This window comes from Hydra viridissima, unplaced genomic scaffold, assembly GCF_058129835.1.
Source record: "Hydra viridissima isolate aposymbiotic clone 2 unplaced genomic scaffold, HvirCarnegie_v1 scaffold_9, whole genome shotgun sequence".
Classification (NCBI taxonomy): Eukaryota; Metazoa; Cnidaria; class Hydrozoa; order Anthoathecata; family Hydridae; genus Hydra; species Hydra viridissima.
The window spans coordinates 7,442,223-7,464,057 of NW_028324308.1; the positions used below are offsets into that span (position 1 = coordinate 7,442,223).

The 21,835-nt window shown below is 29.7% G+C and overlaps 2 protein-coding genes across 4 annotated transcripts; both read left to right on the forward strand.

The window, feature by feature from the left end:
* Positions 1-597: 597 nt before the first annotated feature.
* On the forward strand, positions 598-10,109 carry LOC145185614 (schlafen-like protein 1). Of its 2 annotated transcripts, XM_090097829.1 has the most exons (8): positions 598-746; positions 901-971; positions 1,247-1,349; positions 1,599-1,671; positions 1,878-1,986; positions 4,885-5,017; positions 5,092-5,175; positions 9,759-10,109. In XM_090097829.1, the coding sequence occupies exons 1-8, from the start codon at positions 654-656 to the stop codon at positions 9,819-9,821; spliced, it is 729 nt and encodes a 242-aa protein (XP_089953955.1). In that variant the 5' UTR covers positions 598-653; the 3' UTR covers positions 9,822-10,109. The 2 variants fall into 2 exon arrangements, with proteins under 2 accessions (XP_089953955.1, XP_089953956.1); XM_090097830.1 differs by lacking the exon at positions 5,092-5,175.
* Positions 10,110-12,417: 2,308 nt separating this feature from the next.
* Positions 12,418-16,420, forward strand: LOC145185934 (nuclear receptor subfamily 2 group E member 1-like). 2 transcript variants are annotated; one of them, XM_090097827.1, is made up of 5 exons: positions 12,418-12,551; positions 12,951-13,377; positions 13,723-13,959; positions 14,162-14,731; positions 14,847-16,420. In XM_090097827.1, the coding sequence occupies exons 2-5, from the start codon at positions 13,218-13,220 to the stop codon at positions 15,608-15,610; spliced, it is 1,731 nt and encodes a 576-aa protein (XP_089953953.1). In that variant the 5' UTR covers positions 12,418-12,551; positions 12,951-13,217; the 3' UTR covers positions 15,611-16,420. The 2 variants fall into 2 exon arrangements, with proteins under 2 accessions (XP_089953953.1, XP_089953954.1); XM_090097828.1 differs by lacking the exon at positions 12,418-12,551 and adding an exon at positions 12,629-12,814.
* Positions 16,421-21,835: the final 5,415 nt, after the last annotated feature.

Sequence of the window (21,835 nt, forward strand, 5' to 3'; positions counted from 1 at the left end):
AAACATTTTCAGAAAAATAATACAAAAACTTGTTAGTTACAAGCAAGTCCAAAAAAAAAAAAATAGATTGTTTGTATTGTAAAAAGAAATAGCGCTAAGAATTTACTTAATTTATTTTCATCTATTTTTTATTCGGATTTTGTATATTTTGACTCTTAAAAGACTTTTTAAAGCGTCAAGTAATATTTGATTATTCTGATTTTAACTACCAGTTCTCAAATACTTTTTTTTATATTCAGTTTCACAAATGTTAAAATTTTTTTCAAACTGTATGTTTTTTAAATAAAATTTGTTTGGAAGTAAATTTCTTTCATTAATTTATATTTCAAAAACAAAACAACAAGTCAAATGAAACTAATTTAAAAGACTGCAATAATAGTGTTGTACTGTAAATTCAAATAAAATAATAAAACTGTTATCACTTTGATGTAAATTTTAACATTTTGAAAGAAAGTTTGCTCTAAATGCAACTTTAATACTCCTAATGATATATAAATTTATGACAGGAACTGAGTTTTGTGAAATGATTTTTATGTGTTCTAAGTGAAAGAAATGAATATTTGTATGAAAACAAATAAATGAGTTTTTATGCTGATTTAGTTTGACAAAATTAATAAGACAATTTTGAAATATCTTTTGACTGAAACTTTGTTATGGGGTTGTTGGATAGCTTACTAAATAAATGGCGAAGCCGTAAAAGAACTGCTGATGATTCTAAAGACTCAAATGAAGAAAAAGAAAGAAAGGTTTACAATTATTTTTTCAATTATTTTTAATTCAGTATAACCCTTTAATTTGATTAGTTAAGTGTTTTTATATTTTTAAGAATTTTTATTTAACCTGTTTAAAAACACAGTTTGCTACTGTTAAATATTTTAAAAAGAAAATATGTTTTTGTAGAGACCTCGAACTGAAAATTATATTTTAACACCAGATTCTAAAACTGGAATTGTTGTTGACGTGAAAAAGAAGTGAGACTATAATAATCTGTTTATATTCTAATAGTTTTATCATATTTTATTTTTTTTGTAATTGTATTTTTTTTGTTATTGTAAAAATGTTTATTTGACCAGGAGAAATAGAATGTTTATTTGAGTGGTTGTACTTTCTGATTTTAATTCAGATTCATAAAAGACCATTCAAAATTGCTAATCAAGTGATGCTTACAAAATTGCCAATTAAGTGGTGTAATTTTCATTTGCTAAAATTTTATCCATGTATTTTGTTACTTGTTTACTTCTTTTAGAGAGTCAGAGTTTTACTACTATGGTCATCAAGTAAATCAAACAGAATCAAGAACATATGAATTTAAAGCTGGTGGTATTCTGTTCAGTCGTGATATTAGCCAAGTAAATTATGCTATTGTGTTGTCAGCAATAAATATCAAAAAATTAGCTTTCTAGAAAATTCACCATTTAACAATCAGTTTTATTATATATTGAATTATTATTCCAGTGATGGTTTCTTAATTTAAAAAATCTCATTTATGAACAAAATGAAATTCAAAGAAAATATGTTCACTTTGTCATGTTAACATACACAAATGATCAAGTTTTTACAAATAATGTGCATGATTATTTTTTTGCTTTATATTTTAGTTTATTCAGAGGTATGCATCAGCGTTCTTCAATTCTGGTGGAGGAGTGATATTAGCAGGAGTAACAGATGATGGTGATTTTTTTTAATTATAAATAGTATTTGTTAGATATTAACACTAAAAATTCTTGTTGCTTTTGTTGTTATACTTGATAAACTAACAGAGTTAATCTGTTATACCACCAAAAAATTTAACCTCAAAATTAAACTACTTTGAAAAATAAGAAAGAAGTAATTTTTACGGTTTCTCGTTGTTTTTTTTACTTATTTATTTTTTGTAGGATTGATAAAAGGAGTAAATTGCTCGTCCTCTGTTAAAGAGAAACTGCATGCTGCCTTTTCTGATGAAATGAAAAAGTTTCGACCAAATGTTCCTGATGACATGTGGAGGTAAATTGCATTTCAATCAAAGTTTGTGGTGTAATTCAGATAGCTATCTTGCTGATAGATGTAAGTGAGATTTTATTCTTAACATGTGGAATTATCTCATGACAAAGAATTCTTAGGAATTTTTATAGACTTTTGAAATTCTGTAAGAGTTTTTTTATAGAAATTCTTTAAGAATGATTTAGAATCTGTGATTTTTGAATTATAAAACTTTTTATCCTGGGATCAATTTGCTTTGGTTACTGTTCCTAATCATGACATTCATCAGTGAAGTTTGGTGTTTTACAAATTTGACTTGGTTAATGTTGATTCCTAGAAGAGTTTTAATAAAATTCAATAGATTCTTTGTAACGCGCCATCTAAATAGTCCTAAAGCACAAGGCATTTGTTTAAGCTTTTCAACACAGTTCTATTTTTATGCAGTTCTGTGTTCAATTGAGCTGCTGGCTTTTTTAAGAGTTTTGTAATGATCTTGTCTCTTATTTCTCACATGAAGTCCTCCTCTTGGATTACAATACCGCTCTTTGTATCGTTTAAGAACATCAAAAACTTCTCTCATGAAAAATGTAAATCGACCTGCAACTTAATGCTGAGACAACCTAATGCTTTTTGAATTATTAGTTTCTGTTTTCTCTATTGAGATTTCTTAGGTTTTGTTTGCTGAAATATTGTTTAAATATTAGTTTAAAATTATTTAAATGAAATAAAATCATGAAGTAAAAAGTAAAATGTAAAAGTAGTTAAAAACAAAAAAAACCTACAATTATCTGCTATAAAAGCAAATTTTAAAGTTACAAAACAAAATGTATAAAAAAAACGAGGTGGTCTTTTAGACGATAATTCGTCTGACTATTTTTTCCCGTGAACTTTGGGAAGTCAGACGAGAAAACTTTGGTTTTTACGCTAATACCATGTTCACACGGCTTGACGGTACATAAAAGGAATATCGCTTAATAAACGTTAACTTATGTAAATAGAATTCAATCGTTATGATATAGCAATTTTACGAGAAGTAAAATTTTTTAAACTGTTTTTGCATAGTGAGATGATGCCAAATAGAATTCAATCGTTATGATATAGCAATTTTACGAGAAATAAAATTTTTTAAACTGTTTTTGCATAGTGAGATGATGCCAAATCAGGCCAGAATACATCTGAATACATTTGAATGATACTTATCTGTGAATGGAACAAGTCTCTTCTTAATGCATTTGTTTAAGTAGATTTTTGGATTAACAGCCAGTCCATTAGGCACAAAATAGGGCTGAGAAATGCTATTTTCAGAAAAGGCAATCCATAGGAGAAATTTTTTTTGAACTCTTTGGTAACCAGATTCACATTCAGCACATTTAACTATCTTGTAGATAGTACTATTAGGTACATTCTCAGTTTTAAAGTGGTCAGAAGAGAACTTTTTACAAGTATTTCTGTATTTTAAATAAAATTCACACAAACATTTTCTTATCTTCTAGTCTTGAACTTTGTTTTTTATTTATTTTTCTATAAAAAATAAAAACACATTATTTAAAAACTAGAATAAAAATACTAAAACATTTTTCCTTTTGTTTTACCTTAAAAGAAATGTCTTTAAATCCAGTCTCATTTTTTAGTTGTCACCCATTGTTATTATTTATTATCATCATCATCAGTATTATTATTATTTTTATTATTATTATTATTCCATAAATCTAATATACCCTTTGTTTTAGCTATATTCCATACAAATTTATTTATAGGAGATGCAACAAGAGCAGTATAAGCTATGCTATCATTAATAATGTCTTGATCTGTATGCTGAGACATTGTGGAAAATTTAAGCTTATTGTGTATTAGTCTATCACCTGCTAAAAAGAATAAGTAAATTGAATCTGGCAAAAAAAAAAAATTAAAAAAAGAAACAAATAAGTGCTTGACAATTAAATTAAAGATTAAACTTTACAATTGGTATAAATTTTTTATGTATCTAAATAATTTTGCATGCAATATAATTAATTATGTCATGCATATTCTAAAAGAGATATAGGCCAAACCTCTAGACTATTCACTACAAACTTGTTATTTCACTTTAAGACTGCTTTAAGCCTACTACATTTTGAAAGTGTCACACACATCTTCTTTTTAATAATAGTAAAAGGATAACACAATGTGAATCATATTTCAGTTTAAGCTAACATCCTAACATCAACTTTATAAAAAGCCTAGTTTGAGTTGCTTTAACATTAAATATAAATCTTGCAGTCAACCATTTAACAATAAATCAAGCAATTGATTTTGCACTCTTGACACTTTCATCTGTTACATTTTTTTGTGTAATAACATATACGTACACGCTTTCTCTGGATAAACATTTAAGATAGTTAAAATTGGCACCATGTTTTTATACGAAAACAAAGAAATATTCCGGAACATTTACTTGTTCTGGCTTTTCAGGGCGGTACAAAAGTTCCTCAAATGTTCCGTGAATTTTTGTTCAAATTGCGTTAACACCATGAATTTTTGTTCAAATTGCGTAATAACAAAAGAAAAAGATAATTTAAAGTATACTTTTAAAAAAGTTTGTAAATTATTTTTTATTAAATTTTTGAAGGATTACGAAAAAGAAGCTTTAAGAGCTCTCGGCAATGGCATATTACCCCCGTCCTTAAACCTGCAAAACGTAATTATATTTCGCCATTATTCATTTTTTTAAATAACCAAAGTTTTCTCGTCTGACTTCCCAAAGTTCACGGGAAAAAAAAGTCAGACGAACTATCGTCTAGGTGGTCTTTTTGACTGCTATTTTTTTCTGATATTCTGCGGCCGCATCACAAAACTATCTGTATTACATTTACTTAAAACTATTTGACATGTTGTTTTTTTTTTGTTTATAAAAAAGAGTCTAAAAACTTTTTTTCTCTTCAGTATCAGATACAAGCCTGTATTATTTGATAATCATCGATCTCGGCCATTTTTTGGTGCAAATCAACTGTATGTAGTGGAGATAAAATTTTTAAAAGGAAAAGCTGACGAAGTTTATGAAACTAGAAACCATGAGGTAAAAAATTGAGTTTATTTTAAAACATGTAAATACTTTTCTCCTAATCTCAATGAAGATCTTTTAACATTTAGGTATACCTACGTCAGGAGGGATCAGTTTACGGTCCCCTAAAACCACTTGAGTTAAAACACATTGTTATTACTAAGTACAAGGAGGTCAGTAATTTTATGTATACAAATATGTATTTGCAAATAGCTTAAGTTTGTGAATTCATTTTTTTATCAACATATATATTTACAAAATATAAATAAACATAAAAGCTATATATTTAGGAAAATAAAATGGTTACTCTGCTAAAGAGATTGAAAACATTTTAATCTAACCATTTATTTACAATTCATTTGATTAAAATGGTTTGATTAAGTGGTTTGTTAAAGAATGGTTTCAAAAATATTTGTTAAATTATGTTAAGTAAATGACAAAATTAAAACACATTAAATTAATCGAAGTTCAAAAATTTAATTTTTTCAAAAGTCATTTTTTAAATAAGTTCCTTTCAAAATATGAACTCAAATTTGAAGAAATACAAGCTTCAAAACCAAATTTGAAAGCAAAATGATTTTTTTGATTTACAAAACCGTCACCTGAATATTTTTTTTTTTTTTTTCTTTTTTGAAGCTTAAAAAAAAAAGGGTTTATTTTTTTAAATCAATTCAATTTTTCGATTTTTTTTAAAAACCCGTTTTAAAAAAATTCTGATTTTAAAGCAAAGTCAGAGCAATTCATATCAGCATTTAAGTTAACGCTGAAACAATTGCTATTAGTAGTTTTTCTTAAATTCAAAAACAAACTAAGTATAAAAAAAGCTATAAGCTTCATATTGACTACAAAGAATGGAAAAAAGAGGAATATCAATAAAATTTAATCAAATGATTTAATTACAAGATAAGCGATGATAATCAAAGTCAAATGATGAAATATTAGAAAATATTGATTTATACAGAAGTAAATATAATTCGTGAAAACTTTGAAAAATGTCGAGGAAATAAATTGTCGAGGAAGAGTACGAATATCATGATCATTTTAAAGATGGTAATAAATACTTGGGTTATAAGAAACGAGTCAATGAAATTTACTACTAGAATAAACATCAAAAGAAAAAAAATTAAAAAATAACGTGAATATTTTTTCATATTACGATAAATATTTCTTATTGAGAGTCTGAGGAGTTATTTGATTTTTGATTTTTTAAACAAATATCACAAAAACTCGAAGCATAACAGTTTCCTAATTACATGATATTTTTTTCTAATGGTCAAATAACTTTAAAATTACTCCATTTTCCATCCCTAAAATACTTTATATTAAGTTGAAAAAATATATTTTTTAAACGTCTTTTATCCAGAACAACTTAATAATGAACAGTGACAACAAAATTCAACTGAAAAGTTTTAATGAATTTGTGGCTTGAAGTGTAGTAACAAAACATTTTCAAAGTGACTTGGAACAATCTGGATGTTTTGAATGATTTGGATGCTCATCATGTTGCTAGTATCCATACCCTTCCCATAATTGAAGGTCGTTATTAGAAACTCAAACATTAAAATAGTGTCTTTATAGTCGAAACTAAGTTTCTGGCTGAACATTTTTTGTAATTCAATAGATTTTACCATTATTACCGTTGAATTCATCTCTATGCAACTTAACACTCTTATTAGACCACAAGGTTTTGACCAATCAGTTGGTTTAACTGTATCTCCTAGAATTATGCCTAGAATTTGGTATTAACCAAATCTGCTCAATTCATCAATCTTTTCTAGGGATCTAAGTTGTTTCTAGGGATCTAGAGTTGTGGTATTTAGATATGGGAATTTGATCGAGAGTATTTTAAAAGTGATACGAGGATAAGAAAAAATATTACCATGAAAGTTCTTCTGATGATTTCTTCAAAACTAAATATCTCAAGAAAGAAAATTTTTAAGGAGATACCAAAAAAAAAAAAAAAAAGATGTCGCTTTTCGCTTTTTTCACAATTGCCATTACATACTCAATAAAAAGAACAGCAGTATTGTTTATTTCCAGAAAGAGCCTTTTAAAGAGGCAATATTAAGGGAAAAAATATAATAGAGCTCCTGCTTTGGAAAATAAATTTTCCAATTCATTTAAAGGATACAATTCATGAATTAAATCTTACTGAAGTTGATTTGATTACATATTCAAAGTTTATCAAATAATTTAAAGCTTGCATTTGAAATGACAATAAAGTTGCAAGGAGCATAACTTACAATAATTGAAGTTTACCTTGAACCATGTCCCTATATTCGTCTCTGATAATTTAATGATTACAGGGAAACTTTAGAATCTAATACCCCAGAAAGGGTTTCTACTAAGCTTTGCATTACCCGATTAATTTACTTAGGTAAGTTACCAAATAAATTTTGGAATGCAGGTAAATTCCAATTTTATAAAAAATATTTATTACTGGAATTTACCTGAACAAAATTACCAATGCAAATTTACCTGCCATCGAGCTCTATTTTTGATTTTTATTGCACAATTTTAAACGATGCAAAGTGTAAATAAAAATTCAGTACTAAAATAAATTTTTCTGGCACAGGCGAAAAAGACAATTCAGCAACAGGAATTTTCTATTGTTAAATTATCTTGTGGCAGTTTTTTTTAAAAAAGATTACTGTTTCATCTTTTGGTGAAAAATTATTTCAAAAAATAAATAACAGTTAAATAATCCGAAAAAAATTTTTGCTGGTTGCAAAAATGTTTTACAAAATTAGATTTTACTGAAAACATCATTTACCTAATTACACAGGCAAACTATTCGGTTAATTGAGTTGATAGAACTGGCTATAATTATGAAAATTGTGAGCTATCGATTTTTATTTATTTCAATAATTTGTCATATCGGATGGAAGGTTTAGATTTATGAGAGGATTTAATAGTATCATCTTCATCAACCATATGATATCACTCCTTTGATCTGATTTGCGTATGAGTGTCACCATCCTAATCAGTCATTCTTATTGTTTATTCTTTATCAATTTTTTAAATCTTATTAATGTTTTACCTAAACGTTAAGGGATAGGGCTGGGAGAAAAAATCACCAATAAAAAGATGTCGATTTTCTAGTCAACAGTTCGTTTAAAAAGTCATCAAATTTAATTTTCTCTATAAGCCTAATCAGGAACTAAAATCAAGCCAATCAGAAACATAAATCAAACCAATAAGGAACTCCAATTAGGGATAGTAATACCGGGATTCCGTACGAGTTGTTGATCTTGTAATCCCGGGATTTTTCACAAAAATTTCGGGAATGTAATAATAAAAAAAAAAGTAAAGATAAATAGGGATTAAGCTATTAACTTGATTGTACATCATAAAGTGTCTATTAAATATAGTCTTTGGTAAAATATTTGTTTCATAGCTGTTTATTCTCTTTACAATGTTTTAATTTAATTTCGAATTTTTGGCTTCAATCTAATTCCAAATAGTCGCATGAGAATTAGAGGGTTCTATCCTCTAATTCTCATGCGACTCTATAGCTGGCAATTATATTAGTTCTTTACAAAAAAAGACGCCAGTCACTTTGAAGTTGATGAAAATTTAGATAATGAGAACACTGTTTTTGCAAGTTTAAATAACAACGGTGATGATTATAATAGTGAATACGTTTATGAAGAGGAAGATTGTACTCGAGATTCGAACGATTCATTGTTAATTAATGAAATATCTGAGGTTGCAATTAAGCATCAAATTATTGGACTTATTATAACAAAAGTCAGGAAAATTGTAAAAGTATTTAGGAAGGTCCGAAACAAAAAATGAAAGTTATTTACAAAAATACGTAAAAATTGAGTTTGGAAAGGTCATCCATTTAATCAGCAGACGTGAATAGTGATAGTGTTGTTCAATTGAATGAGGCTTTATCAAGCAAGGAGTGTGATAATAAGATCAAATCTAATAGTGAAGGATTGAATGAAGTTATGGAAAAATGATTGGAAGCAACACAAACACTACCTATAAGGGTAGAAAGTATAACTTCTAAAGTTCAAAAAGAAATGTCGTATTTGAAAGTGGTGCCACAAGAGGTAACCACCTTCAAAAAGCATAGATTGTATACTATCTATACGGCCAACAAGTGTGGAGCCCGAACAAGTATTCTCAGCGGCTGGGTTTTTATGCTAAAAAAATCCAACGCAATTAAACGACGAAATGATTGACGCTTTCAGTTTTTTAAGGTGGTACATTCAAAAATAAATATAATTCATGTATACTCATTTACATTCATATTATTTTTAATTGTTATTTTTATTTATACTGTTTTATAATTTAAATTACTTAGGTTCATTAGTAAATGCACTATTTTAATTAACTAAAAAATTGAAAATGATTAGTTTATTGTTAATATAATTATATTATCAATAATTTAATCATTTTGCAGTGTTTAATGAGTACTTAAAAATTTGTTCTTCACATGCTTTACATGCTTCACCGCCAATGTTTGTAACTGTTTTATATTTAATCCCGGGATTGAAAATGTCCGGGATTTTGCCATCTCTAACCTCAATCAAGCCAATCAGAAACCAAAATCAAACCAATTAGAAACAAAAATGCAATTTAAAAAAGATTATACGAAATTATGAAGTTTTTCTGCTTAAAAAATTTGAAACAAAACCACTTCTGATTTTTCAATGCTTTTTTAAAGATCTTGTGTTAAAATAAAAATTCAATTTTTTTTAACTCGATTGTCATCGGGTTGATTTAACCGTTTAACGTTTTCTAGACGAAAATCTCTCAAACAAAAGAAAACAGTTCCAAAGTTATACCAGTTTTGGTAATCGATTGAGTTTCAATTCAATGAAATGCACATGGAGTCAACTTAATAGATGATGGTTCAGCCGCTTCTTTCACAGCTGATCTGAAAATTTTGGAAAACGAAAAAATCACCAACAAGAAAAACTTATTCTGTTTAATATGCTTAACATCCAATCGACCTTAACGATAAAAACATGGTTTAATTAGTCTTATGGTTTAAAACCCTTTGATTAAACCATGTTTTATCCTTAATATGAACGGGGTAATGTACATATTTATATGTAAATCTTTTGTTTAAGATTGTGCGACATTTATGCGACTGGGTATTTTTATTTACTCTTGTTCACATGGTTTTTTTTAATTTTATCCTATATTCTTTTAAAAGAACGATCAGCGACTAATTGAACTTGTTTGGGATTTTAATAATACTTAGCTAAGTTTCTATCGCATTCCGATTGAAATGACAGAAGTAATGCTAATAAAAGCATTTAATTGTTGAATCGTGTCAGATACGTCTAAAAACTTAATCAAATAATTCTTTCAATTCTCTGATCGCTATAATTAGCAATGACCAGTGTCGCTTCTGCTCTTAACTTTTCTTAGTCGATTATCTAATATGGATAAGTAACCGCAAACAAATACGATTAATCCTGATCGCTCCTAACTGCCAACGATCAATTAATAATTCCTGCTAGGTGATTTTTGGTCAAGTCACTTATTATGTCACTAGAAATAACCGTAAGAAGGCGATTATGCGATTTATTGCTAAACGTCTCTAACTGATTATCTAATAATGCAAGCACTTAACTGACTTTTGTTGATTAACTTGTCACTAAAAATAACTGCAAGTACTTATGATCTGGTAATAATCGATTCTACTCGTTGCTGATTGTTACCTGACTACAAGTAACCAACATTATTACTTACAGGATGTTTTTACTGAACGCAATGTTACATTGAAAGTTTACAACAAGAATTGAACATTTTTTGACAAAACGTTAGTTGACTTATTTTTGACTGGTTTTTTAGTTGACATATTTTTGACTGGTGTTTTGTGTGAAAATGTTCCTTTTGCTGAAAAGGTATTATGAACTAAAGCATTCGTGTTTTGTATTTCTGTTAGCAACGAATGCAGTACCAACTTCTATACCAGTCATTTGAAATGAATCTTATTTATAATAATTTATTTCGAAATTATAAGGTTCCAGAAAAAAAATTATGATACCTCGCATACCTTATTATTTTTGTATCAACCCTTGAGGATACTGTATCAATTCTTGAGGATACTGTATCAACTCTTGAGTATACTGTATCAACCCTTGAAGGCACTGTATCAACCCTTGAGGATACTGTGCAGAACCGCTACTCGATTAAATTCGTTAAACTTGCTTTTCAAAAAAAAAAAAACTTGCACGAGTGTGAACTTGTCTTAGCAAAAATTTCTTTTCTGTTTTAAACGCATAAAGATTTATATTTTGATAAACTTCAGAAAACTTTATCTCAAAAGACAGAAAATTTTTCTTAATTCGTTATTAACGGAAAAATCAAACGCCGATGCTTATTATGCAAAGTTTACAGTTTTATTTTTAAAAAGAAAACGACAAGAAAAAAATTTTTTTTTGTTTATTTGTTTTGTGAAGTGTCTATGTATTAAGTCCTTTATTCATATCTTTTAAAAAAATTTCTCTCTTATCAAGACCGTTATTTCGGTTTTTTACTTAAAGTGAAATGATTCTTTCTCAATTGAAATACATCAATCTTTTTTCTGCTAAATACACCCGGTCACCAACACCCATTTTTGCGGTTGATTTGACGCCACCATATTTACCGTTCTTTTACCTCATATCTATCACCAAATTAAATGACACTAAAAGCACAAGTTTATTTAATTTGTTTGAAACAATAAATTTTACTGTTAAGACATATAGTATAATTTAGAAAATAAGAAAATAACTCCGCTTAAAAATGTTGCTTTGTAAAATGTAATCCAGTTAATAATTCGGCGCCGCAAGGTTTCGACTTAGAGTTGTTAAAGTTAAGTAATGAAAAAATGAAAATACAACAAGTATATAATAAGTTCTTCGTATTATAAATGCAAACGGTTAAAAACGATATCTCCTACGCTTTACGTAAAACAACGTCTTTTAATCAACGGCATTTGTTTGAAAGGTATGACTGCAAATCCTGTCAGCTTTGGCGCGATCAGTAAGCTTTAACTGACAGCTACGACAGTGGAAAAGTGAAACGTGCCAATAAATTCCAAATAAACTTCATCCCCTTTCTAAGAGAGTGCGCTTGATATGGGCGATAGTTTCATCAGTGTGCTGTGCGTTTCTAACGCAGATTGGTGGAACTAACGTTCAATATGACGAACTAATGCTTAGTAAGACGATTTTCTGACGATTTATATGTTCTACATACCACGTGTACTTACCAACTCGAAAAAGGTATAGAAACTTAATAGTTATAGCTGATGTTGTTATTTCAGCTTTGTTTTATTTGGTTTTGATTGTTTATTTGTTAAAAAAACACCACGAAGGAAAACGGAATTACGTATATTTTAATCGCTCGTATCAAAAGATCAATTCGTTATGATTTCATTGGTTACCTGATTATAAAAAAAAAACGGTTAAATCCCAAACTATTTTAGTATTTAAATGTTAGTTTTTTTTTATTATTGATTTCACCTTCTTCTTTTCATTTATGTGCCATTTTTGTAAAACATCTGGAAAGTCCTAAGTTAATCAAGTTGTGTGAACTGGTGAGTGCTCAAAAATTATTTAAATTCCGTTAAAAAGAAGCGTGGTATTGAATTATTAAACAATCTTAAAAACTTGCAAACATCTGCGGTAGAAAGATCGAATGAGCGAAGATCAGAGGTCTATTTATTTTAATCTTTAACAAAGCGATTGAAAAGAGATAAAATGTGGGAAAACAAACAGCCTATTTAAAATAAAATAAAAATAATAATAAAATAAAAAAATAAAAAAGACCACATGTTAACAAAACTCTTCCATTTTAGTCGTAAGCTTATTAAGACTTTCTCTCTTTTTTTTTTAGTTATTTTTTATATAGATTCTAATATTTTGAAAATCTTTTTTTTATCTCAAGACGAAAATAAACATGAAAATATTCGAGTTTTATAACTTTTATTTATAAGGAACTGATGCGCATCTCTAATGTTAAATGAAGCGTTTTATGAATTAAAAAACAAGAAGCTTAACAAAAATAGAAATGGAACGTTTTTACACCTGACAAATTAAACTGGAGCAAACATTTCACTGGAGTGCTGATCAGACAATCGTTTTTTTATCTTTGCTTTATAGCAGGTATATCCGAAAGAAATTTATAAACAGTTGAGGTTATATTTCAAAGAACAAAAGGTGGATCAGTAGAAATAATCGACTAAATTAAATATTAATTGAACATGGAAGGAGTAAAAGACACTGAAGTAGGACAGATAAACTTGGCAAACAACCCTGAAATTGAAAATAATTGCTTTGTAAGTCAGTCCAGCAATAGCAACCGTCGACATTCTCTGACAACCGATGAAATTGAATGCGGATTAAATATGTCACCCATCGAAGGTTTTTATTTTTGACAGTTTTTTTTTATAACATAAAAGCATTTATGAATGTGGTGTGTTGAGAAAAAAAACGCATTAATGTGTGTGAGAGTTCTCCCTATATGTATGTATGTATGTATGTATGTATGTATGTATGTATGTATGTATGTATGTATGTATGTATGTATGTATGTATGTATGTATGTATGTATGTATGTATGTATGTATGTATGTATGTATGTATGTATGTATGTATGTATGTATGTATGTATGTATGTATGTATGTAAACGCATATAAAAGAAATATTGAAATTATTGCTTCAAGTATAAGATTTTGTGTTTCGTAAGGATTTGCCAAAATTTTTAGAAACACAAAAGCCAGAAGATTTTCATCCCTGTATGGTGTGCGGAGACCGCTCTTCAGGTCGCCACTATGGTATACTTGCTTGTGATGGATGTCGTGGGTTCTTCAAACGGAGTGTCAGGCGAAACAGTAAATATGTATGTCGAGAAAGCATGAAATGCGTTGTAGACTTAAAACGTCGCAATCAATGCCAGTTTTGTCGTTTGAGAAAGTGTTATCAAGTAGGGATGCGAAGCGAAGGTAAGTTTGATTAAGGACCAAATTATAAACAATTCTCAAATGGTGTTTCCATTTCGTTTATTGTAAGGACGGTATAAATATGAAACGATGAAACGAGGAAATTTTGTTTCTGAAATCAGAAAACTTTGTTTTGTTTTAAGAAACATAAGGGTATTATGATTGTGATAAAATTAGTATTAAAAAAAATACCTTCTTTCTGCAGCTGTTCAAAATCAAAGAGCTCCTCGTGGTCCTGGTGGTAAATCTATTTCAAATAAAATCGCAGCAGCAAAGTTTGCGAATCATTCTCCTGTTACTTTCTCGCCCCAACGCTCACCATTAAATCGATTAACAAACTTAAAAGAAATAGTAAAACGAAGAATGCCTTCATTGACACCTCCGCACACTCCCAAACAAAAGGACAATAAGATTAGTATTTCTTCATCGGCAGAACTCTACGACGTATCAGTTCGAATACTTTATGAGTCGATTGCATGGGCACGAAATATTCCGACATTTAACGAGCTTCCTTTGAGCGACCAAGCACTTCTGTTAGAAAACTGCTGGAATGAGCTGTTATTGTTAAGTATTGCGCAATGGAACGTCCCAATTCATTTAGATCACCTCATTGAAATTGGTAAGTCAGCAGAATGTGGTTACGTTAGCAACCGACCAGAGCCAAAGACGATAAAGTATTTGCAACGCTTGCTTAACATCATTCAAAAGTTTCACGAAATCAAGTTGGATACGATGGAATATTCATGTGTTAAAGCCATCATCGTATTTAAACCAGGTAGATATACGGAATGAGAATTGTGTTGTTTAAAACTACAACCCAATTTTCGGGCAACTTGAGTCAAATGATTTTCTAAAAAAACGTTTTTACTTTTTAGTTCTTTTATGTTTAGATTTGGAGGACTTGAAATCTCGTTCACATATCGAGCACCTGCAAGAACAAGCTCATTTGACCTTACAAGATTACTGCCCTTCTCGAACAAGAACTCGATTCGGTAAAATACTTCTCAAATTACCGTTGCTCAGAGAATTATCAGCTACATTTGTTAAAAAACACTTGTTAAAAGGAAGACTCGAGATTCTTAGTCAAGAAAATTCAACAGGTGTCTGTTACGAAAATTTAATCGACATTTTTAAAAATAAAAATTACCATAGCGTGAAAAGTCAAGAAAAGTGTTACAATAATCTAAAACTAAATTATTTTCTTCGCCCTGAGAGTCCAAACGAGTCTTCTCGATGCCTTTATAAACCTGCGAATCTGCAGAAAACAACTTTAAATGAAGATATAGCGACGCGGAAATATCCTTATATCTTCAGAAGTGACGAAAATAACAATTTTCGATACCAGAGTCTTGATAAACCACTCCAATATGTTGGAGAAGGGGATCACAAGATATCGGTGGAAGAGTTTCTTAAAAAAAACATCAATGATTCGCAAAACATTAAAGTCCGAAGTGCCCTTTATCAGAACAGTAATAACGGGTCAAGCGTTGTTCATTTTCCTAAGGAATCTCGAAAAAGAAAAAAAAGTAGTCCAATTCAGTACAAGCAATCAAATTTTGACATAGTTGAGATAAAGAGAGAAGCACTTTCTCCAAGTTTAAAAGAGGGAACTGAAAACAAAGAGGGTTTTAGCAACCTAGACTCAATAATTTGAGAAAGATTTTCATTTTGCCTTCGTGGGGATTCCTTAATGCTTTTGACTTAACTCAAATAGGTGCATGACCCGATTAGCCCAAGAATCATTATTATCACAAGTTTAAGCTCTTTTATTGAGTAAATCTCCATTTACAAATATTCAGTACTTGTACCATATGGAGATCAGTGAATCCTTGAAAGTTTGTCTCCTTGAAAGTTTATTGCAGGTTTTAAAGGTTTTTTTGAGCATTTCTCTAATAGGAAAAGGAATTAAAAGATAAAAAGAATTCGTAAGTTTTACTTAACTTTTGGTGTCAACGTTGCGGTACTCAGCGTTTAAAATTACTGAACGCGTTAATTGTAAATTATTAATTATCTTCGTCGTAATTATTTAAATTAATGTAGTCTGTTCTTTTACAGAAGCAAAGGAAATTGTGAGTTACAATCAATTCCTGTCTGCGAAGTTTTTTCCTTTTAATATGGCTTTTTTCTTTTATTATGGCTTCTTTATTATCTGTTATTATGGCTTCTTTATTATCTGTTATTATGGCTTCTTTTTTCCTGTTTTTATGGCTTGTTTTTTACTGTTATTATGGCTTCTTTTTTACTGTTATTATGGCTTCTGACTTTCCTTGGTATAAGCCTAATATTTTGAAAATGTATCAAAGAGAATAATTTTTACACAGAACCGATCTTAGTATTACATTAGTTGAATCGTTTTTAACATTACTTTGGGAACTATGAAAACAACGTTATTTAAAGTTTATCATTAAAGCTTTTGAATTATTCAAAGTGAAATTAGATAATTGAACTCAATATTTTTGATCAAGTCACTCTATTTTTTTTTTCAACATTCTGACGTTATTAATGGTTATGATATTCTGCGACTTTTCATACCATGTTTGTTTTAAGCTGCGTGAGGAACTGATTTTTTACCATAACTATTTTGCATCATTTATTTCATTTGTAGTGAGAAAATTGTCATAATCAATACTAATCTATATACAACGAAATAAGGGGGATTGTTGCAGCCAAATTAAAGCCATTAAGTTTTCATAAATGTGCTTGTGAGGATTTTGTCACAAACTTGAGTTTTACATTGGAATGTAATATTATTACCTTTTACCTTTTTTTTCTTTTGCATTTAATGGAAAAAACAACACCAAAAAAAAATTACAACGCTTTACGATGTTTAAAACACAAGTTGTTAAAAAAAAAAAAAAAAACCTATAACGGGTTAACGCTGCTAAATCGTCGTTCAAGTTCCATAATGCGGACAATTTAAAAAATGAACTTTTACAAGAGCTGTTGACACGGCAAAACTTTTATTCTATAAAATCAGAATTTTAAGTTGTTACATTGGGGTTAAAAAGAAAAATGTAATCTGCAAAAGGAAATTAAGTGCAGTATGAACTCATCTTCATTTATAAAGTAAGAAAAAACTATTACCACTCAATACATTAAATGAGCATGTGATATGGGAGAGCTGCGAGCATCTTTCGAATTTTGAATTCAGCAAAATTTCCATAGTTTCACTAATCATTTTTAAAAATGAATTCATGAAATATTCCCATTTTTTGACTGATTATTGCAGAAATTACTAACATATTTAATAATAAATATGTTATTATTATGAATTATAAATATGTTATATATTATGAAAGAGGAAAGATTTACAAAGTTTTTGCGAAATTACGTGCCTTCGTAAAGTTAACCGAACGTAACAATTAACGGTATCAATTAAATTGTAAAATTGAAATTCCGGCGAGTAATTTATTCAGTCGTAACTTCAAGTAATTTGCTCGAAAGGTTCATTATAGCTTACGCAAATCAATTAATTTGCTCGAAATTTCAGTCAAAAATTACAAAAACTATCAATTAAATTGCGATCCTTTCTCGTTAAGTTGTCATAAAATTTCGAAACTGACTATTTTCACGATAACTACTATTGAAGATTTTCCACAACTTGTCATTTGAGCTGCCTCTTCTCAGTTGTTTCCTGGCTGGTGTTCTGACATGCTCCTCTGTTGCCCCACTGTTGCTGAGTACTGAGAATGAAAGGTGCTTTGAGCAGCAGTTGTTATTTTACTGCTTTCATTACCTATCTCTTCCTCTGAATCCGAGACCTCAGTGTTTCCTTTCTCTTACGAGCCATCCATTGGAATCTGATCACCCATGTTGACCTTACCAAACACTAGTAAGGGTCTGCGTCTCGGAATCGTTTTCTCGAAATGAACCGGGAAAAGCGTAACGAGACGAGAAATTTCCCGGAAAAAAATAACGAGACAAAGGAAACGATTATCCCGGAATAAAGTTATAAATCGGGACATAAACTTTTTCTCGGAATTTAAAAACTGTGTCCCGGTTAATTACGAAACATTACGAGACAGAGCAATTGTATTAACTAGATATCTAACTCGCGCTTTCGCAGTGAAGAAAACTTTTTGCCAACCAAGTCTGTTTTGCCAGCCAGAAATGACGCAATCATAAAAGCAAAGCTAAAAAAGGACTTATTAATTGTCCAGTTTAAATAAAGCGGGTTTAAAAACTTTAAAAACTTGCTTCCCTTTTTCTTACGGAATTTTTTTGAAGTTAGACATCTAGTTAATATATATCATTGAGACATAGATGTTTATTTGCCTCAATGATATATATTAATGCCATAGCCATTCCATAACGATTCAAGACGTGGCATAACGATACGAGATATTCTATTAAGATACGTGACAAAACAAGACATGCTACAACGATTCGAGACAAACGAGACATTCCGAACGCGTGGATTGACAGGATGAACAAGTTAAACCCTTGATTATTAATGGGCAGTTGGGCAGATTTGGTAACATTTGGCTGCCAAGACAACTTGGCAGTAACATTAAGGGCCAGACTTTTCATAAGAGTTTTCTCTACAGGAGGAAACATCACGCACAAAAAGACCAAGCTTCAGCCGGAAAATGTTGAAAAATTGCTCTATATCCAACAGAAATATGACTTTGTTCAAATCAAGTCCTGGAAACTGACCTCAGAAGATGACAAAGATCCTGGTAGGGCATTCACAAAAATTCTAAAGAGAGATCTTAACTTTATCTTTACCTTTAGTAAAATCTTAAGTTTTGCCACTTCCATTTATTGTTTCTATGTTTTTTGTTTTAACTTTAAACTTTTAAATTCTTTTCAAACTTAAATTTTGCTCAGTTTAAAAAAATTTTGTAAATTTCCTTCCAGATTTGTTGTCTCAAGAGAGTGATCAAGCCAATGTTGTTGAATCTGATGATGTGGTTGAGATTCAGTTTAATCTAAGACTGCCAAGTCAGCCGATGTCACGAGCAAGTACGGCCTCCTCTAGAATCTCTACTACTACAACATCTCATGTACCAGGTATTACACCACTGATCACCAGTTCAAGGGGTTCTGCTCCAGCTCTTTTTGCTGGACCATCCAAAGCTCCAACTGATGCACCTACAACTAGTGACACAAGCAAATGAATTGTTTGACAAAGTTTGTAATTAAAAACTTTTATTTATTTCCAATAAAATTTAGTTAATGTGCATTAAAGTACAACAATCACAAATAAAATAAATGAAACACATGCAAATTTTCATTTCAATTTTTATTTGTCTTGTAAGTCTCGGTAAATAACTTAATTACGATAAAGTAACCAAAACAATTGTAATGGCCGAGCCCCCCAGCAGAATACTAAATTTCACATTAAGGATTAACTAGTATGTCTCGTTATGTCTCGTTATGTCTCGTTATGTCCCGTTAAAAAGATGTAAATTCCGGGAAAATGTAAAGCTCCTATTTTGTCCGGGACATCTCGTCTCGTCTCGGTATCGTCCCAGATTTCGAGTGAAAATTGAAAATTGTCTCGATTTTTATCGCTAATCGGGACAAAGCTTTTAGGATCGTCTCGTCTCGTCTCGATTAAAAAAAATAACGAGACGCAGACCCTTAAACACTAGAAATGTAGAAATGTCTTTGAAAAAAATGTGGCAAAACTTCGTAAATGACGAATATTTATGTTTAAAAATCGTAAATAAAGATTAAAATTAAATAAGAAAAAATTAATTTCATTATTAATATCTTAATAAATTCAGTAAACTTAGCAATACTAATAAAAATACCAATAAAAATAAGACTTTAAAAACTCTTTTTTTAAAATGAGAACTGATCTAGTATGTGGAGCACAATTTTGTAAACAAACAAAATTATATAGAAAACACCATTTATCGAAAAAAACACCATTTATCGAAAAATTATTAACGGATGTTTTGTAACTGACGTAAGATACAAATTATTACGATAATATTACGAATGTTTTGTAACTGAGGTAAGATACAAATTATTACGATAATATTACGAAACGATATCATTACGAGATTATATTACGAAATTATTACAATTATTTGGATCTTTCAATTAACTCCGTAAATTAGAATATGATCGTAAATTACGAATCAAATAGTGAAGTTTTTTACGAAAAATGCAATTAATTTAATCGATTTTCAGAAGTTCAAAATTTTCCTCATTCACGATTAAACCGACGCAACTTCGTTTAATCGCAATTGTCTCTTCTCTATTACGAATAAAATGGTAAACATGATATAATTGAAAAAAAGTCATTTCCTATAACATAATAGTTACAAACAGGTCCAAAAAACACGCGAAATTTCTATAGTTTCATCAAAAACAAACCAGTATAATTTTTGTTTTAAACAAAAATTTCTTGATGTAGTTTATTATATGTACAACCACCTTTTATACTAATTAATTTAAAGATTCAGTTTTCATACTTTTTCAAGACTTTCCAAATAAACTTTTCAAAAACCATTCCATGCTTGCTGGATAGAAGTTTGAAGTTCTTGTATCGTGTAATATTGTCTCGAACCTCCATATAGAATTCGTGCCAATATACCCTATAAATTTTCAATAGGGTTCAAGTCAGGTGAACATTCTGGCCAATACAAAACACGCACATTTTTTTTTGGAAACATGGGTTTTAACTTTGTGTTGTGTGAATTGTCGAATAATTTTGTTGGAGAGTACATATTTAAGTGGGTAAACTCACTAAAAAAAAACCTTCACTAAACTCGATTAGAATAGGGACCCGAGACCCGAACTCGGATCCGGGTAGTTGTTTCGGGTATTACCCGAATTTAAATATTCGGGTAATTACCCGAAAATTATAAAATGTCCGTTTCTTTTTAAATCGGATAATACCCGATTAATTTTGATACCCGATACTTGATACCCGTAGAATACCCGTAGAGAATACCCGTATAATACCCGATACTTGACACCCGTAGAATACCCGTAGAAAATACCCGCTGAATACCAATAGAAATACTCGTAGAATACCCCGTAGAAATACCAGAAGAAGTAAAAATAGCCAAAACAATTCAACTCAATTCATTTATTACATTGAATTACAAATAACAACAACAAAAAAAATGATTGAAAATATTAGATCGCGCGAAAATTTCGGTTTGAGGATCGGGTAATTTTTAAAATTACCTGAATTATCGGGTAATTTTATTATCCGATTTTCGGGTAAAAAAATTGGATAATAAAATTACCCGTTAATCGGGTACTTCTACGGGTAATATTCGGGTAGCTTAAATATCGGGTAATTACAGTTATTAAAATTACCCGTCTACGGGTACCCGCGGGTATTCGGGTCGGGGTACCCGCGGGCATTCGCTCCCTAGATTAGAATATACTCTAAAGGATCGTTGAAGTTTCTTGCATTCATTTTTTTTTTTTTTCAACTTTTTTTTAAATTAACAAGTTGGTATTTTTCTATGGAAACACAATTTTTTCATGCTATAAATATCATGCTCAGTAATTACGATTTGTATTGGCATAATTTGAGAAAATAAAGATACCAGTAATGGTATCTTTATTTTCTCAAATTATGCCAACAATACTTAAAATCATTAGAACCCAATAAAATTAGACTCTTTGCGTCTGAAAAAATGACACTTTACCGTTCTGCATCCCATATCATGTGGACCTTAATTAACTTGAATCTTGCATCTTTATATTTTTTTTGTAAATTATATTTTTTGATAACAATTTTCCAATGGAATTGCCTTGATTTTGAACAAATTAAATACGTTTTTTGGTCATAGGTAATTCCTGTTCAGTCGATAAAATGGAAAAATATTTAATAATTTATTTTTTTCTTTTCACCTTTAGGATGATTTCTGTTATAATTTTCACTTAAAATCATTAAATTATTCAC

Bases quoted from the DNA above. Each gene is read 5' to 3' on its own strand.
- LOC145185934 (XM_090097827.1), top strand. From the start codon at position 13,218: ATGGAAGGAGTAAAAGACACTGAAGTAGGACAGATAAACTTGGCAAAC. The intron at 13,960-14,161 runs GTAAGTTTGATT...TTCTTTCTGCAG, and splicing joins AGTAGGGATGCGAAGCGAAG to CTGTTCAAAATCAAAGAGCT. The intron at 14,732-14,846 runs GTAGATATACGG...TTTTATGTTTAG, and splicing joins CATCATCGTATTTAAACCAG to ATTTGGAGGACTTGAAATCT.
- LOC145185614 (XM_090097829.1), top strand. From the start codon at position 654: ATGGGGTTGTTGGATAGCTTACTAAATAAATGGCGAAGCCGTAAAAGA. The intron at 1,672-1,877 runs GTGATTTTTTTT...TATTTTTTGTAG, and splicing joins AGCAGGAGTAACAGATGATG to GATTGATAAAAGGAGTAAAT. The intron at 1,987-4,884 runs GTAAATTGCATT...TTTTCTCTTCAG, and splicing joins GTTCCTGATGACATGTGGAG to TATCAGATACAAGCCTGTAT.